Source organism: Ictidomys tridecemlineatus, chromosome 1, assembly GCF_052094955.1.
Source record: "Ictidomys tridecemlineatus isolate mIctTri1 chromosome 1, mIctTri1.hap1, whole genome shotgun sequence".
NCBI classification, from domain to species: Eukaryota; Metazoa; Chordata; class Mammalia; order Rodentia; family Sciuridae; genus Ictidomys; species Ictidomys tridecemlineatus.
In genome coordinates this window covers 234,550,693-234,570,333 of record NC_135477.1, presented here as the reverse complement: position 1 = coordinate 234,570,333, position 19,641 = coordinate 234,550,693, and the positions used below count along the sequence as shown (strand labels likewise).

Here is a 19,641-nt window from a genome sequence, read left to right as displayed (position 1 = left end):
TAGAAATAGTAGCTATACTACATTGGATAGAGACTATTACAGGAAAAACTTCTACTCATATTCAGTAGATGTACATTTTTTTAAAATATTTTTGAACCCAGGAAAATTGAGTCCTAAAATAAAGAACCTGCAGATATAGGTGGCCAATGATTTTAAGAATACTATTGCCTGGTGCAGTGGTTCACACATGTGAAGCCAGTCACTAGAGAGGTGGAGGCAAGAGGATTCTAATCCTGAGGCCAGCCTAGGTAGCTTACTGAAAACCTGTCTCAGAATAAATATAAAGATTGGGGTTTATGGCACAGTAGAGGACCATTTGGCTAGCATTCACAAGGCCTTAAGTTTAATTCCAGAACTACATACACACAAGAAAAATATTACTATTAATGCAATATAGAATTTTAGCTATGTATATTAGATATGAATACCAAAAGAGTTTATTTAGTTTATATATACCAAATGATGGAATTCAATTACTGATTTATTTCTTACTATGTATAAGGATACTCATTTATTATAACATATATGTATACATACACATACATATATGTATTTGTATATATAAAATATACATGTATATAAAAATATACAATATATTTAAAACTGCTGATATGAATCTCAAATTGAAATAAACCCCCACTTGAAAACACACAATTAATCATTTGCTGGTAGAGAATTACAAGGCTGAATTTTGAAACTTATAAAACAGAAGTCATGAAAAGGGTAATATTCAAGAAAGTGGATTTTACTTTTTCAATTTAAATAAAAATAAATATATTTGTAGGAGAATAATGCTAATATTGTCATTTTTAATTAGATAGAGGATGACAAAGAATTAAAAGCACCACGAAATTCAGATAATATTTTTGGAGAGACACACATTTGAATTTAATACAAATACACACTTTTCAAATGTATGTGCATTTTTTAAACTGATGTGACTGCTATGATGAATTTTTTTTTTACATGCAACAATCTAAATAGGAAAGTTTTAAACTGCAATTCTCAAAAGATTTGGTCTGGATTGTTATTTAATGTTTACTTACTAAATTCCAAGGGCTTGGGACAATCACCTAACTCTAAAGCCCTTATAAATATCATGAACTTTATTAGAATTTAGTAGTTCATGAAAATTAGGATCATCTTAGATTGTTTCTAAGTTTAGAATTTAATATATTCATAAAGATGTATTCTAGATCAGATGTTAATTATTTTTAGAGTTAATTAGTGCAGGGGTGAGGAAGAGAACAGACTTATTCCTTTGTGCTTAGATATGCCCTTTACAAAAAAACAAATCTATTATATGAAAATAAATTTAAATATCAAAACTGAGAATTTGAAAAATGATCATATTTGTTGACATTTGAAAAACTGCAGCATTATCTATTTCATACATAAAAATACTATTGATTAAATATACATTATGCAGTTGAACTTAAAGTTGAACTGCAGTAACACCATATAAATATAAAAATCAAATATTTATATTTTATCACCTTACTATAAAGCCCTTGTAAATATGAACTTTATTTTAGTAGTTCATGAAATACACACACATACACATATATTTGATTTTCATCCAAATTACATGTAAAAGTTTCATTAAGAGGTCATTATTAAAGACAAACGTCAATGAAGTCTTCAATGAAAACGAGTGCTTTTGCTCCTCCTTCTGGTACTGTGCAGAACTAAGCTGAGTTTGGATACTTCAGGTACTTCTGTGGTGCAAGTCACAGCTACAGATGCCGATGACCCTTCCTATGGGAACAGCGCCAGAGTCATTTACAGCATACTTCAAGGGCAGCCCTATTTCTCTGTGGAGCCGGAAACAGGTCAGGAATAATGAATTAGTGTTCGTTCATTTAACCATCTTTGTGATCTTTATTAGTACAGAGAGGGGAGAATGAGAACAAAGCATTAATACTAAGGAAAGTCTGAGGATGCCTCAATTAAAGATGACAAAACTCAATGTTAAAATATCAAATGTGCTAATGGAAATGTAATTGTTTTGGTGTTTTTACACATGGATTCAGATGACTCTAGAATACACAGGGTACTGCTAGAAAATATTTATATGGAATTATTTTTACAATTAATAGAAATCAATATCAAAAGAATATCTTCTAAAACTTCACTAGTCTAAAAATACTACTTGTGAGCTGAATCAAATAATAACTGAAAATCCTGTTAGAATAATGAAAGTATTTGTATTTTCTTCAAGGTATCATCAGAACTGCTTTACCAAATATGAACAGAGAAAACAGAGAACAATACCAGGTGGTCATCCAAGCCAAAGACATGGGTGGCCAGATGGGAGGTTTGTCTGGGACCACCACAGTGAACATCACACTGACAGACGTCAATGACAATCCACCTCGCTTCCCACAGAGTAAGTGGCCTTTAATGGTCATTTATGTTCATTCTGCAGAAAGTTTTAGAATTTTTTTTTAAAGTTTTAGAAAAATAAAAAAAATAGAGTTAAAAGAAAAAATAAAAAAGGAACTATCAATTTTATTTGAAACACTTGAAATTGTCCTATGCAAATGAACTAAAACTATATGTTGATGAGTTCACTGTTATTCAAAATAAAATGAAATATTTCAGGCATATTTTATAATGAGTCTCAATGGACACACCTAAGACCAAATTAATTTTTTTCTATTATAAAAGAGCCTGTACTTCAAGATGGAATTTAATGTTGTTAGAAATGAGACGTAAAAATCAAATTCTAGCGATAATCTAATTTCTCATCATTTGCCGAATATTTACTTCTAAATATATCTCCAATTTCAGTTAGTGTTTTGGTTTAAATATTTTCCTAATAAAATATTAAAATATAAAATGCAATGGCTTTTTTCTGATATTTGTATCTTTGAAGACTATTACTCAGAATGAATGATAGTGTAAGAATTCACTGTGTTTTTTTTTTGCTATTTATTTATTTATTTACTTTTGTAGTTCTAGATGGACAGCATGCCTTTATTTTATTTATTTATTTACTGAGCTATAGCCCCAGCACTGTTTGATGATTTGAAAGCATTTTATTCTTTTGTCTGTTTTTTTTTAAATCAAAATGTGATTATTAGTAGTGTATTTTTTGAATTATATTGCCTACAATTACTTATGTGAAGGAATGTTAAGTTCAGATAGAACCTTCTTCAGAAGACCAATTGTCTGCCTCTGTACCCATGGCGACTACTTGCTGGGTGTTTGATGCAAGTGCCCATCACACATAAGGTTGAGCCCAGAACAATGAGGAAGGCATCCATGTACTCTATTTTCAAGAAATCAGGTTTCATCTCCACATTATCTTTGTCAATTTACAAGAAAAAGCAAACTGATAATAAATACACATAATTCTATAAAACAGATTTAAAGATATAAACAATTTAAAAGAAATTTCATAACAGGGAAAAAAAAGAACACTGTAAATATACAAGATCATTAAGATGGAGAAAGAAGGACTGAGGGAGGGAGGAGGGGAGGGCGAGTAAGGTATTGGGGAGTGAAATTGATCATATTTTGTTTTAAAGTATGTATGAACATACCATATTAAAACCCACCATTCTGTATAATTAATATGCACCAATTAAAAAATAAATAAAACAAATTTTAGATTACAAATGTATTCCTGGCCACTTCTTAGCTTGAGCCTTTTACCAGGAGAATGAACATGCAAATTGAAGAGAATAAGCCATAACTAATTAATTTCACAATGTACAATGAGCAAAGTATTTTGGAAAAAAATGTATTTTATCAGTAGTTAATAATCATTTGGATTAGTACTATATTCTTAAATTCTCAGTAGTCTAAAATGCAGTCCATTCACTAATGGCACATTTGATAAGCAAATATACAGATTCTAATTAAATGAAGAAAATTAGACATTTTATAGGCAGTAATGATCAATGAAAATACACTTGATTATGTTTTCAATTGCTGTGAGTCCTTTATTCATCCATTTAATAAATATTTTCTTTTATTTTATTAACTTGAAATTTTTGATTGCCATCTCTTAGGCACAATATATAAACCCTGCTGTAGTAATAGTGGCAATAATAATCATTAAGATGCTAATAATAATGAAAGGAAAAAACTGCAATAATTTTTGCATTTTCTAAATGGCCTTTTTATAGGACACTGTGCCATATTATTTATTGACCTACCTTATTTAATCAGAACAACTCATTCAGATCAGTGTTATGATCTCAATTATATAAATGAGAAGAAAATGAGTGGTTAAAGATGTTAAGGCCAAAGTGATAGTTATGACAGAGATGTGTTGACATCAATGTTCAATTCTAAATGTGAAGCACAATATATTTAAAGGGATTTTAGCACATCCTGCTTCCTGACTCATTATTTTAAAATATGGATGGAAACATAATTTAGTGATTTTTATTTGCTAAATTATCTTTTATATTACAAACATTTGCAACTGTATCTGACTGTTGGGAACACTCAGTCATGGCAATTAGAATGTCATTTGATAGCCTAAATCATCTAACATTCAAGAAACTTGATTTTAATTTCTAATATCATTTTATTAGATACACAAAGTTAGTTCTGTTTATGTAATCTTTCATGTGTAATGTATCATAGAAATCTCATACTAACTTTGAAACTAAGAGTGGGTATAATAAAGAGAGAAAACAATGCTGTCTACTAACAATATAATGTAAATGTAGAATGTGTGCTACATGTGTAAATGTAAATTTTCTATCAGCCATGTTAAAAAAATAAGGAAGACAGGAGGAATTTATTTTAATTATATATATGTATTTTTTAAAATTTATTTTTGGTGTGTATGGACACAACACAATGCATTTTATTTGTATGTGTTGCTGAGGATCGAACCCGGGTCCCACCTGTGCTAGGCGAGCGTTCTCCTGCTGAGCCACAATCCCACCCTAACTATATATTTTTTAACCCAATATTGTCCTTTATATATGTCATCAATATAGGACACAGTTAGATATTTTTCCATTCTTTTACCCCTCCAAGTCTTATACTTGGGTCAAATATATTCCACTGTCATCAAATTTTAATTCAGATGAACTGCATTTTCAATGCATAGTACAAGAGTTTGAGTGATTTGATTGTAACCTGCCATATTTGCAGTTCAGGAGCAGACCCTGTGATCAACCTGCATGAGACTCAGTGATCTCGTACTTCTAGGAGCATTTTCACCTTGATGAACTGCAGTTTTCCAGTGTCATTAGTTACACTGGACACTAGTATATACTTTGTGGCCTGATGTAAGACTAAATAAATAACTGAGGCATTGACTCACTGTCTAGCACTTAGTTTATTTATTTAGTGTCTAATAATGTTGATCTGTGCAAGTGCTGCTCTTTTAGCATCTTCATCTTTAAATATTATAAAAGTAGATCAAAACTTAAGCTTTCAATAAAGTTGAATCATCCAAATTTAATATTTCTCAATATGCTGCATAAATACTTCTGTCATTTGGAAGGGACAGGGACCCATGCAAGCTAAGATATCCTGACTCATTTGTTTGTTTACTTTATTGTGTGAATTTATAACAGTGGTTCTCAGTTTAGGGCAATTTTGCCTGCAAGATGTCAATTGTCAATATCTTGACAAATTTTTTTTGTGTTACCTGGTGGGTCCTACTGACATCTAGTGGATGGATGCTGGGAAGGCTGCTAAGAATCCTTATAATACAAAAGACAATTATTTAAGCCAACTTATCAATAATATTTAGGTTGACATTTTAAAATATGTTAAATGAATAGCAATTAATTCATGTGACTCAAAATTTTTTTCTAAGGTTGCCTCAATAAGTTTAAAAACTGAAAGTGCATAAAATTAGGCAATTTGATTTTCCTGAACCTCAATCCCTGTATATAAATCACTTGTTACTCATAATAATGTTGCAAATAATTAATAAGGTCAGATAAATAAAATGGCTTCAGTAATTCTCATAGCATATAATAGTATTTCAATACATGGATGTCCTCTTGAGAAGGAAAAGGGTAAATATCAAGGATTATATCTCAGTTTTCAAATTTTAGTGTTTTTCTTGTTCTGATGCCAAGCTGCCATTTATTTATGGCCAAATATTAAATAAAAACACCTCAAACCTAGAAAGATATATAATCATGAGTTTCACAATAAAGTAAATGTGCTTGTCTCATAAATAACTGCTTAACACTATCTTTAATGAGGACTACAGGGCAAATTAGTCAAATATTCAATGTTCCATGAGTTTTGCTATTTCATTTTGCAAAAGTTAGAAAGATATTATATGTCCATACCTTAAATATATCTGTAATGCATCCCCATTTGGATATTTTAGGCCTATCCATCCCATTTTGTTCACTTCCTATATGTATTTCCTAAAATCACAATAAAACCAAATAGGCTTTATGGAAATAATCTAAGCAAATATTAAATTACTGTAACTAGATCATTATATTTTGGCAAAAGCAACTGGACAACAGGATTTTTTTCAAAATTACATTTCATTTATTTATTTTTAATAAAAACATCCCTGGGAAAATAATTCGATTTTGAGTCGAGAGTCATTCATTATGTGAGGGATATCTCATCTATAGTGAGCATGCTAGGGCCAGCATCCTTACTTAAATGTTGCAGAGAACAGCTGCAGGACTCTACTGTCAATTTCTTTCAAGCAAAACAAAACAAAAACACCAGAAAGGAAGCCCCTCTTCTAGAGAAAAAGAGTTTGCAAAAGCAGTTAAACCGGTGGTCAGGTTTTCATTCACCTAGTTAGTGTCTAAGATTTGGCTCCAGTTTTTGAAGGAACTGCAAGTGTCAAGATAGCAATAGGATTCCGGAGACACGATTTGGTATACAAGACTAGCATCTGAGACTCAGATAAAACATACAGACCTGACCCACAAATGGGATGCAAACCCTTGCAAAATTTTCAGAGGCTACAGCTATTTACACAACACTGAAACAAAATACAAAGGGAACAGATTACTTTACATCCTAGCTAAGGATGGGTCTGCTGTCCTAGCATTTACTCACAGAACTTTTTTCGTACAACTTAGGTTGAGAAATCACAAACCAATAGCAAGTAAATTTATGTAATGTCAGGTTAGCTGAGATTTTATGAAGGGGAAAACTTTTAAATTATAAACCAAAGATCATGCAATGAATGAGAAACCCTCATTTGTGGTATATTAGATATATGTCAAATTAATATGATATATTATATATTATTAATATGTATATATATAATATATAAAATACATGTCAAATTAATGAGAATCTGATATGGTATTTATTATATAGCATCCAGATCTATCCAAAGTGTACTCAGAATAGTGAATTTATTACTGTCTGTTATATGTTTTTTCCCATGAACTATTGAGAATAGTAACAAAAATCAGTTGTTGTCCACCATTTATTAATGACCTGAAAACTAATGCAAAATTTCTCACAGGAAAGTTTTTGTTAAAATAAGTTATAGGTGATGGATGAGCTTTGGGATTGAACATTAATTTAACAAGACTCATCTTCTGCATATTTCAAAACCATCCCTTAGCTGGGCACGGTAGCATGTGCCTGTAATCAGCTTGGTAGGCTGAGGCAGGAGGAGTGCAAGTTCAAAGCCAGCCTCTGCAACTTAGTGAGGTCCTGAGCAACTTTAGCGAGACCCTGTCTCAAAATAAAATAAAAAATAAGGTTGGGGAGTTGGCTCAGTGGTCACAGTGCCTCTGAGTTCAATCCCTAGTACCCAATAAAACAACAACAAAAAAGAAAACGCTGTCTCTTCATATTTCCCTTCGATTATCACTAAAGATTACACACAACTATAGCTATTTAAAAGAAAGAGTAAAAAACAATTCAGAATCACTGAGGTCTGGAAACAATTTCATATTTATATATGCTTTTTGTTCTTTTTATTTGGATGTTCTTTTTTTTATTACAGCTTTATAGTTATACATAGCAGTTGGGTTAATCCTGACAAATTTATCAATGCATGGAAATCAATTTCAGTTATGATCCCCCACTTTTTTCCTCCTCTTTTGCCCTCCCATTTTCTCTCCCCTCTCTGACTCACCTTTCTCTGCTTGACTTACATTTTGTTTGTGTATAAATTTGTATTTGATTGGTTCTATATAATATCCTGTCCTTCCTTCCCTCTTTCCTTTATTTTACTCTAGCTTTCACATATGAGAGAGAACATTCAATTTTCAGTTTCTGATTTTGGCTTATTTCACTTTGCCTGATAGTCTCCATCCATCCATTTACCAGCAAATGACATAATTTCATTATTTTCTACGGTAGAAAAAAACCTGTGTGTGTGTGTGTGTGTGTGTGTGTGTGTGAAATAATTTCTTATTCTATTCATCTATTGATGGGCACCTGGGTTGATTTCATAAATTAGCTATTGTGAATTGTGCTGCTATAAATATTGTTTTGCTACAGTATGTCAATGTTAGACCTTTGGGGGCAATACAAAGGAGTGGGATAGCTGGGTCCCACATAGTGGCTCCATCCCTAATTTTTTAAGGATCGTCCATACTACTTTCCAGAATGGTTGTACTGGTCTGCAGTCCCACCCACAATGAATAAGTGTGTCTTTTCCCCCAAAATCTTATCAGCATTTATTATTCTTTGTAGTCTTGATTATTGCCAATCTGACTGGAATGATGCAAAATATTAGTGTACTTTTAATTTGCATTTCCATGATTGCTACAGATCTTGAACATTTTTTTCATGTATTTGTCGGCTATTTGTGTTCCTTCTTTTGAGAAGTTTCTGTTTAGTTTTTTTTTTTTTTTTTGCCCATTTATTGATTGGGTCATTTTTTTAGTTCATTGTATATTCTGGATATTAATCCCCTACTGGAGGAGGAGTAGCTGGCCAAGATTTTCTCCCACTCTATAGTCTCCCTTTTCATACTATTAATCATTTCCTTTGCTGTGGTAAAGCTTTTTAATTTAATGACATCCCACTTATGGGTTCTTGGTTTTATTTCTTACACTTTAGGGATAGGTGTCAGCACCAATATGGTATAGTGTTGACCCTTATGTTTTCTTCTAGTAGTGTTAAAGCTTCCAGGCTATTTTCTTAATCTAATACATTTCAATCTGAGTTTTTTGCAGTGTCTAGTTTTATTTTTCTACATATAACTATCCAGTTTTCCCAGCACCATTTGTTAAAAAAGCTATCTTTTCTCCAAGTTATATTTTTGGCACCTTGGTCAAATATTAGATGACCTATTGGTATGTAGATTTGTCTCTGTGTCTTCTATTCTATTCTATTGGTCTTTATGTTTATTTTGATGTCAATACCATGCTGTTTTTGTTACTACCTCTTTGTAGTATGTTTCAGATTAGATATTGGTCAGATATTGTGATTCTTCCTGCTTCTCTTTTCCTGTTTAGTATTGCTTTGGCTATTCTGGATCTCTTATTCTTCCAAATGAATTTAAGAATTGTTTCTTCTAATTCTGTGAAGAATGTCAGTGGTATATTGATGGGGATTGGATTAAAGCTGTACAATGCTTTTGGCAGAATGACCACTTTGACAATAATGCTCCTGCCTATTCAAAAACATGGGATGTCTTTTTATCTTCTAAGATTGTCTCCATTTTCTTTCTTCAGTGTTCTATAATTTTCATTGTAGAGCTACTTTTTCTCCTTGGTTAGGTTAATTCCCAAGTATTAAATTATTTTTTTGGTCATTGTGAATGAGATGTTTTTTCTGATTTCTTCTTCAACTCAATCAGTATTGGAGTATAGGGGAGCTATTGACTTATGGGTATTGATCTTATATCCTGCTATGTTGCTAACCTCATTTATAAACTGTGAAAGTCTTCTGGTAGAGTTTTTTGAATCTTATGGAATCATATCATTGGCAAACATAGATAGTTTGACTTCTTATTTAGTTTTATCCCTAAGATTTCCTTTTCTTTCTTGCATGCTCTGGCTAATGTTTCAAGAACTATATTGAATAGGAATGGTGAGAGTGGACAGCATTGTCTTGTTCTTGATTTTAGAGGAAATGCTTTTAGTTTTTCCATTTAGTATGATGTTGATGTTCTTGATTGATGACTTATATTATCCCATTAGTTTCTTGTAAGTATGGATTATATGTTTTGCTCAAAATAAACAAGATAGAACAACATTATAAAATAATAGATATTTTTATAGCATGTACTAAATAGTATAAAATATAACACAAACATTCTCATTTAATCTTCACAACATCTGTATGAGGAAGACTATTATAATTTTCTCCCTCCTTTTATTAGTTAAAACAATAGAAATTTATAAACTGAAGTCACTTATTCATAATTATGCAGTTGGGATAGAAGGAACAGCCTGAAGACTGACATAATTTGGCTCTCAATTCTGTACTTCTAAGCAGTATATAAAGAAAATAGTACATTAAAAAATCGTTCCTCCTTCTTGCATTCCACTTTTAGTTAATTATATGATTCACTTTACACATCTGGATTATAGGGTCAGCTTCAAGGAGGACACACTGAATTCTTCAACATCTAAGCATTTTGGTACAAGAGCATGAAATCATACTTAAAGACCAAACATGACTGGTCCTTTTCCTGAGTTCTCTATACTGCTTGGGCAGATGCATAATCAAGTTTTCACTAGACAAGTTCTTTCAAGGAAATTTTATATAATATGCATAGGAATTTACGGCATGTATATTCAGGGAGCTCTGAGACTACCATAATCCCTGCCTGGTACAAAAGAGATTTGATTTAATAACTGCTGGTTTTCTCTTTGTAAATAGAGTCAACCTCCCCTCTACTGGGGATCCAAAGATAATGTAGGCCCCAGGCTGATCTGCATATTTTAAAGTTAGCAAGCACTTTTCTACTAGAGTAACTGTCAGGTATGTCCCAAGGAAGACGCTTCAGCTTGAAAAGAAAATGAAATGTAAAATGTCTCTTTTGCCCTTCTTATTTTCTAGAAAAAATAAATATACTCATGTTTCACAGCACTGTTCTATAATTTATTTAGTTAGATATAGTGTGATTTTTTTACTGCGACCATGAAAATAATGTCAAATATTTGTTGGATTTTTTCCCTCTTCACCCCAATGCCTGTAGTTTGCAAGAATTACACAGAAATAATATTATTAAGAATTTGTCGATTTAATAAACATTGATTAAATTCCTAGTGTGTGTCAAGAACTATGCTGGGAAATAATAATAGTTTATAATAATCATAAAGCAAGTATTAAGAAGCAGGGTAGACCCACAATAATCTGCATTTGGATAGAGTATAGAGATTGATTCTCTCTCTCTCTCTCTTACACACACATACACACACACACACAGAGTTTATGATGTCACTTTGTAATTTATCTTACAATCTTGATGCTTTTGCATGCATATATTATATATATACTATGTGTATAAGTGAAAATACAAATGTATACACCACATATATATACAAAACATGAATAAACATGTAAGTAGAGATTATCTATGAAGATTGCTCCAATTTAACTCTATGAAGATCAAGCTATCAAAGACTGCTGTATCACAAATGATGTGCCCTCTCACATGTAAAACCATCAGTAAAGAGAAAATTATCTAAAACTCCCTCTAAAATAAACAACAACAAAAAAAAATTGGCACTGAGGCAAAGAATATTTCTTTTTTGTTTTGTTTTGTTGCTAGAACAGAGTGAACACCATTGGTATTCAGTGAAAGGTGTATGATTTAGCATGGTGGGGCCCCAGGGTTCAAAGCAGGGATTGTGAAAGAAATGAAGTGCAAGCAGTGTTAGTATCAGGAGGAGGGCTGGATATAAAGCACTGTATATATTATCTAAGAGATCCTTACTATTTTCAAAGCATCAGGCATAGTTCTTCTTTTTGACTAATTGTTTTGGTAGCAGTGAAGCATGCTACTTGGACAGGAAAGGCAAGAATTGATGAGAGTCTGAACTAATGCTGAGGAGAGGAGGGATTTGAGATTACAGTGTATTTAAGGAGTTGATCCACAGGACTTAGAAACCAGGTCGATAAAAGATTCGTGGGATAAAAGGTAAAATATCAATACAAAGATACTTTCACGCTTTCTACCAGACAAGTTTGTTTGAAGAGAAAGAGATTTCAATTCAATTTGAACATTTTGAATTGAGAGAGCTAAAGAAAGACAGTGGGTTATAAATATCTATAACTAGTAAAAAATGACTACCGAGCTATGTATGTGACACACAAGTGAACACAGAGGTGACCAATCTTGGCTAAAGGTTTAGGGTGACCAAACGTGGGGAAATATACTATTTCCCCAAATATACATGTGATAAAATCATATGAGTCCAAGAGAAATCAGATATATAGAAATATGTAAAAACTCACTTGCTCCAGTTATTCGAAAGGAAACTTGACCTACACCAATCAACTTGGCATTTTGTGTATTGTGATTCAAAATCTTTCTGTATTGTGATACTCTCTAGAACAAACTTGAACAATACCCCAAGATTGTGTGTGTGTGTGTGTGTGTGTGTGTGTGGTGTGTGTATTTAAAAAAAAGTGAAGTATGCAAAATTATGCTGTTGTTCAAGAATTTTTTTTTTTAAAGAAAGAGTGAGAGAGGAGAGAGAGGAGAGAGAGAGAGAGAGAATTTTTAATATTTATTCTTTAGTTCTCGGCGGACACAACATCTTTGTTGGTATGTGGTGCTGAGGATCGAACCCTGGCCGCACGCATGCCAGGCGAGCGCGCTACCGCTTGAGCCACATCCCCAGCCCTGTTCAAGAATTTTTAATGCACTTAAAATTTCAGGTGAGACATATTATCAGAAGACTGAATAGTACTATATCTATGAATGATTAACTTAAGGTTTATCATAACCTTCCCCAAACCTATATACTTTTTATGTTTGTACACATTGCAATTCTCCATAACTGTTGATGCCAATTAACTCAGAGACAATTTCAAAGAAATGTATAAAGATAAATTCTAAAAACTATGGGGATCACTGGCAGCCTATCTGAAAGCTTTGTCATGCTACTTTCCTCGATGGCATAAACAGGAAACTAAGATATTATGAAGAATCTCTATTTGCTCCAATTTAACTTAAATGCCCAAAGCTAAGTTTGTGATAAGGTCTCCAGGGTTCACAAATATAGGTTTCTCTCTTTCCTCTGATGAGTATCTTTAATTCCAAAGTCTTAGCACTTCCTCAGTCTCTAGTGTGACTTTCAATTCTCCTCTGCTTTCTCCTAAATGCCCATTTAGCATTGCGTAATTTCCTTAACTACTCTGCAGTTGCCTCCAAGGAGCTTTATCTAGTTTTTAATTTCTTCCTGTTAAGCTCATTAAAAAACATCTTTTAAACATTATACAATGGAATGGTTTATAAACATGCATAATTGTGTCATTTTTCTTAAAGCAAGTATTGTTTGAGATTATTATGCAGCACAGAGATGTTACCATAAGATTGCACACAAAGCAAATAAAAAATAAAACTAATGTTAAATTATTTTGTTGATTCACATGTGTGGTGCTTTTTTATCTCAACTCTGGAAAAGCAAAGCACTCTTATGTAAATGTGAATAGCAGCAAGGGCAGAGAACAAAGGATAAAGACAAATTACAGATCTTTGAACCTCATTGTTTTTTAATCAACAAAACAAAACAGTAGCTATTTGGGGCTAAATTGAAAAACTGAAGGTGAAAATTTGCCTGGCTTTCCCTCTAGCTCATTTCTGCCACTTCTTGTGTGGCTCTTAAGGAAGTCTGTGTCACATTTCTTACTTTGCCTGTCTTATGTCTGTCCCACATTGAGCTATCGATGATTTCAATTCTGGTGCACCAATCTGTAATGTTTTTAATATTCTAGTGAAAAGTCCTATTGATCAAATGTGTGGTAGAACAAGTGACTTGAAATATCAGTCTCAAATGTCAGAAGCAGAAAACAACAACACAGAAATAACTCAAAATCTTTTGAAATCTTTAATAATGACAATTCAGGTGCTGTGCAAAAGCATGTTTATTTAAGTAGCCATATATTTTGTTCAGTTTTCAGGAAACCTTCTTTGCAACATCACTGTCTAGATTTTTACTTGCTTATTACAATTCTTTGTATGCTTTACAGAAATGGCAATTACCTGTCTCCTCACATTCTTGCCTTGGCCAGAGCATACTTACCAGGAAGAATTATTTATTTGCCCTCAACTTTAAAAGAGAAGCAGATGATTCAATCTGACACCTGAGAATGAATTTAAAACAACTATAAATTGGAATTGATAGGAAAGCATACCACATAATTAAAGATCCATCAACTGTAAGATAAAAAATAAGAAGCATGCAAATAGATGTCTTTAAGGAGAAATTAAACTTAAGATGGGTGACAGGTGCTCCTTTGCCTTAGTCACTGTGTAAGTAACAATCTTTGCCCCTTTTCCAGCTCTCCTCTGCTGCATGCAGTATGTGGTAAATACTCTTGTAGGGAGAACAGACTGGCTCTCAATTAAATCAATTTCAGTGAGCTTGACAAACTGAGATACTTGTATTCAACACACAGGACATGCAAATAAATAAAGTATGAATAAATCATTCTTCCATGCATTTAAAATATAGAGAAACACTTTTTAATTTTGAAAAATACTCAATAAATCTTGCCCTAAGAATGGTTTCTGAGTAATTCTAAAAAATAAGCATTATTAAAGTATATATGTAGGACACTGAATAAAAGTATTTTGAATGAATTAACTACTGAAATTGATGTGCCATGAAACCAACTGTGATGTGTGTACAACATATGATTTTTTTTTCCTTTTTGGTACTGGGAATTGAACCCATGAGTACTTAACCACTGTGCTACATCTGGAGCCCTTTTTATTATTTATTTCAGACAGGGTCTCATTAAGTTGCTTAGGCCTTGTTAAATTGCTGAGGCTGGCTTGCGATCCTTCTGCCTCAAATTCCTGACCTACTATAGGCTTGTGCCACTGTGCCCAGCAACATATGTATTTTTAATAAGTCTATTTAGATTATTTGACAGAAGACCAAAGTTTTTATTTTGATGAAGGCTCCATCTCAATTGTAGTTTTTCAGAAAAGTACAGAACACCTTGAAAATATTTTAATTAATATCTTAGGAAAAAACAAATATATGTATTCACATATATGCATACACCTTTATGCACATATACACTTTCCAACAAATTACTGAGGAAGAATATTGAGAGATCATCATTGCAATTATAACAATACAGTTCTAAAACTTGGGTTCCCCTTAGTGTGAACCAATGGAGCACGTACATTATCCTATTTAAGTCTCAGAAGGTACTAGAAATTAACAGGAATATCACTAATTATAATCAAAATGAAATATACACCTTGTAATGGATATTGTCCTGTACAAATCAAGAAATTAAATAAAATGATAAATAATTTTTGATGCTTCACCAGAGCTATAACAGCAAGTTCACAGCAGACCAACTTTCAGAATCTAAGGATATGTCTAAGAATACAAAGAAATCCAAGCTAACATGAAAATATAAAAGAAAACATAGAGGCTAGAGCAAGTAGTCATGGTTAAAAATAATTTTATCATCAATTTTGATGACATTAATTACCTGGCAGAAACACTTTAGCCAGGTGACCAAGGTTAACTTCATCAGTCCTAAGAAAAATCGACAGCAAGTACTCCCTGACAAGTTATGACATACTAAGAACACATCCCTTTTGTGATGTATCTCACAAAGGTGCATAGCCTTAATCTACTCATGAGAAAATATCAGACAAACCCAATTTGAAGATATTCTGAAAGAACTGACTAGTGTTCCTGTAAAGTATCAACGGAGTGAAAACAAAGCCTGAACTCACACACTGGAAATCAGTAAGGAGATATGATAACCAAAAGCAAAATGAGATCTCCTAAAGACTAATGGAAAAGATGATGAAATTCAAAGAGTAAGAAATTTAATAGTGAGAAACTAATGTGACTCCATTTTTGAGAAACCAGCCTCTACCTCAGAGCAAAGCCTGTCCAAGGAAGGGGGCGTGATCCTTGTCCTTGGAAAAACCCACAGAACACTCCTAGGCACATACCCACCCTGCTGAGTTGTTTGTCTGTAAATAACAGGAGAGGTCTGTGGTGCCAGGTGTCCCTGACTCATTAAGCTAAGTGAGGACCCATAGCAACCCCCCCTAGCAACCTCCAATCAGCATGAGACAGGGAAAATACCTGGAATGCCAGATGACCCCCAAGTAGTTTATGGTGGTTGATAACATGTTGGGAAACCAGGTAGTTTAGCAGGTACAACCCTCATGGCCTAAACCAATCAGTTAAAAGGAATCCCCCTATTGTACTAACCAATCACCCCTACCCAATTTGTTCCCACCATTGAATGTGCTAATCAATGTTAAGAATTGTTGTTTGATTTTCCCGCAGTATGGAATGATTTGCTGTGTGATGTTGTGACGCATAGAGTAGTCCCCCAAAACCTATAAAATCTCACTGAACAAAGGACCAGGACTCACTCCCTGGGACCGCTGCATCGGGAACAGTTGTGAGTCCAGGCTCCAGCTTTGGATAAAGACTTTTGTGTGATTGCATCCGATTCAGCTCCTGGAGGTCTATCGGGGTCCCACAAATCCGGCATAACAATGGAAAAGTGATTAGAAAAATATTTGGCATAAATTGAACTTTAAAATTGAGATTATGAAATATAAAAAATGGACTGAGTATTTACATTTGGTAGACTTGGAATTTTGACCATACTATATTACCCACCAAAACACTTATCATTTGCTTTCTTTACCAGGGTTATACTGATCTCATATAATGAGTTAGAAAACAGTCTTTCCTTTCTGTTCTCTGGAAGACTTTGCATAAAACTAGAATTTTCTGGTCCATGAATTTTCCGTTCTTTGAAAAATGAGCTATTTGTGTGTGAAGGGTAGATGATTTTAAAATCATCCTTTATTTCTTCATTAGTAGGGCTTGGTATAGTTTAAATTATTTGTATTCATTTTTCAACATATCAATGTTTCTAATATTTTCTAATTTTCCAATCTTTTACAGTTGTAGTCTTTTTCTGTTAAATTTTTAATAATAGGTTTTTCTTTTTCTTCCTTTTCCATAAGGAAAAGGAAGAAAAAGAAAATAAATATAAAAAGGAATATAAAACATTGTTTTTATTAAAATATAAGAAACAATGTTTTATATTTTTAATCTCTTCCTTTTATATGTATCAACGTTATTAGTTTCTATATTTTTTTTACTATCTCCTATTTCTTTAGCTTTGTGTTTATGTCATTTTCCTATGTTTCATGCTTAAACTATTAATTTAATTTCATCTTGTCTTTATTTTTTTATAAATATACAAATTGATAAATTATCTTCTTTTGGTAGTATTTTCTGTGCACCACATTTTACTTCATTACTTCTTCAATTATAGGATTTTCCCCTCAACTTGTTTTTTCTTCTTAATTTGAACATTCATAAGTTAATTTTGATATTTTTCTTTCAAGTTTTTTTCAAGAATATAAAGATTTTAATTTATCATTTTGTGCTAATGTCTAGTGTGTGGCATAGTCAAAGAGTTTAATAAATACTGTTTTAAAAAATTTACTCAAACTTGCCTAATAAACTAGTCCTTGATCATATTGCAATAAGTGCATATCTGCTTAAAAATAATATGTAATCTCAAAATGGGTGTCATTCAGTTTTATGTACATATAAGTCAAATCATTCATATTATTTATATTTGTTTTCTAAACATATCATATATTTGTAATTTGGGGTATGGTTAACTGATACTTAGTTGAGAACACATTAGCTTGGCTGCATTTCTTATGTACTGTAGATTTGAAAATAGATAATAAAAATACTAAGGTTTTTAGCAGAGATCAGATTCTAGGCTTTCAAAAATGAAGTTAAATAGTTGACCTTCATAATGAGTTCTTTATGTATTGTAGTGATCATTTTTGTATTCTTTCTGTATTGTGACCATTTTTGCATTTCAGAAAGGACATTTTCTGTATTTTAATAAATTGATTTGTTGATGTACTGATTGTATGACATTTAATTTTTTAAAGAAAGTTCTTGAAGTAAGAAGGCTAGAGTTCTAGTTCTGCACTAGAAGATAGATGATACAGGCATATATCAAACAAACAATAAGCAGTTCTACAGATTTAAATGGGTAATTTTTTTATGAGGAGGGAAAATGCATTAAACTGAAGTAAGAAAAACATGTCCGAAAACCTCAAGGAGACAGATGTTACTGGTAAGTATAAATTAAGGGAGAGAATGAAAGAGAAAAATTAGGGAAAGTCAGCCTATGGATCTTTTGTACCTTAAGTAAAATGGGAGCAATCATCATATAGTGCTTACAATATTCAGAGGGAAAACATTGGTGAAAAAACACAACCAGCCTGTTTTATGTCCTTGTGGCATACATAAGTACATATGTAGATAGTATAGTGCCTGGCAATGGAAAGAGGTAAGAAGCACGACTGGGATTACTGCTTCTGACCAGTCTATTTGCAATTAGGTTACTAGTGGAATGTTTCTGAGAAGGTCATAGTTGGACAAGTACTTGAAGGACATGATCAAGGGAACCATCCAAATACCCAGGGCTCAGGTGTTCCAAAGTGAAGTGATGAAAAAGGTCTGGAGAGGCAGTAGGATAGTAGTCAAGAAATGAGTTTACTGACTTTCCATAGTGTGATACCAGAGACAGACAGAGAAAAAAGTAAGAAAATACCCTCTGAGACCGACTGGTATGTGATGAAAACTGAAAACTGAGTTTTCACAATGTTCTCCTAGAAAATTACTTTTAAAACTGAGTGAATGTATATGCCTGTATTAGGTGGTTACATCTGCCACAGAAATTCCATAGACTGGGTGGCCTAAAGAAAAGGAAATTTATCATCTCACAGCTCTAGAGGCTAGATTTCTAAAATCATGCTGTCAGCAGGTTTATTTCTTCTGAGCCGCGCCCTGCCCCCGACCCCTTGGCATAACACCATTCCTGAAGCACTTAGCCCATGAAAGTGCTATTTTCTTCTGACAAACTGCATTTTAAATATATTTGGGTAATGGGGAGAGGATTTTACTTGAGGGAAATAGCATGAGAAAAATACCTAGAATGATGTTGGAAAGAAAGTAGGGGTCAGAAAAAAACTAAAGGCTCTAGTTGGATGCAAATCTTTCATGAAAGTGAACAAAAGCCAAATATGTTAGGAAAGATATACGCAGGCAATAACATGGCTAGACAAGAGGTCTGAACTTTATTATGTATATTAAGGAGAATTACTTAAGGTTTATGAGCAAGAAGGCGCAATAATCAGAACTGTGCTTCCAGTCGATTAACCCGTCAGAAAAATGTAGTTTATGACCAGGTGCTAAACATAAATCTTATTAGCAGTAGAGGTTGTTCAAGCTGGAAGCACATCCAGGTATACCAAGGGCTTAGATAAATTCTTGTTTTGCTCTGGAAGGAAGGAGAGTTTGTCAGATTTTAGTGTTTTTTTTTTTTTTTTCTCTGACTCTGAGAAGGGCATCTTGATATTTCTGCCATAGACTTTCCTTTGTTTTTTGTTGTCACAAATGGAAATAAGATTCCTACCTGTTACAGCTGATTTCACTGGAATTTTGGACCATTCTGACTTATAGCTAAAGGAAGAGAAGAAAATCACCAAAT

The 19,641-nt window shown here is 32.8% G+C and overlaps 1 protein-coding gene across 2 annotated transcripts in view; it reads left to right on the top strand.

Moving 5' to 3' along the window:
- The window catches only part of LOC101962167 (cadherin-10), a 161,023-nt gene that overhangs the window by 110,097 nt on the left and 31,285 nt on the right, over positions 1 to 19,641 (top strand). For both annotated transcript variants that reach the window (XM_078016916.1, XM_078016913.1), the window contains exons 4-5: positions 1,713 to 1,832; positions 2,222 to 2,389. In XM_078016916.1, the coding sequence (XP_077873042.1) occupies positions 1,713 to 1,832; positions 2,222 to 2,389 (288 nt within the window). The remainder of the gene's footprint in view (positions 1 to 1,712; positions 1,833 to 2,221; positions 2,390 to 19,641) is intronic.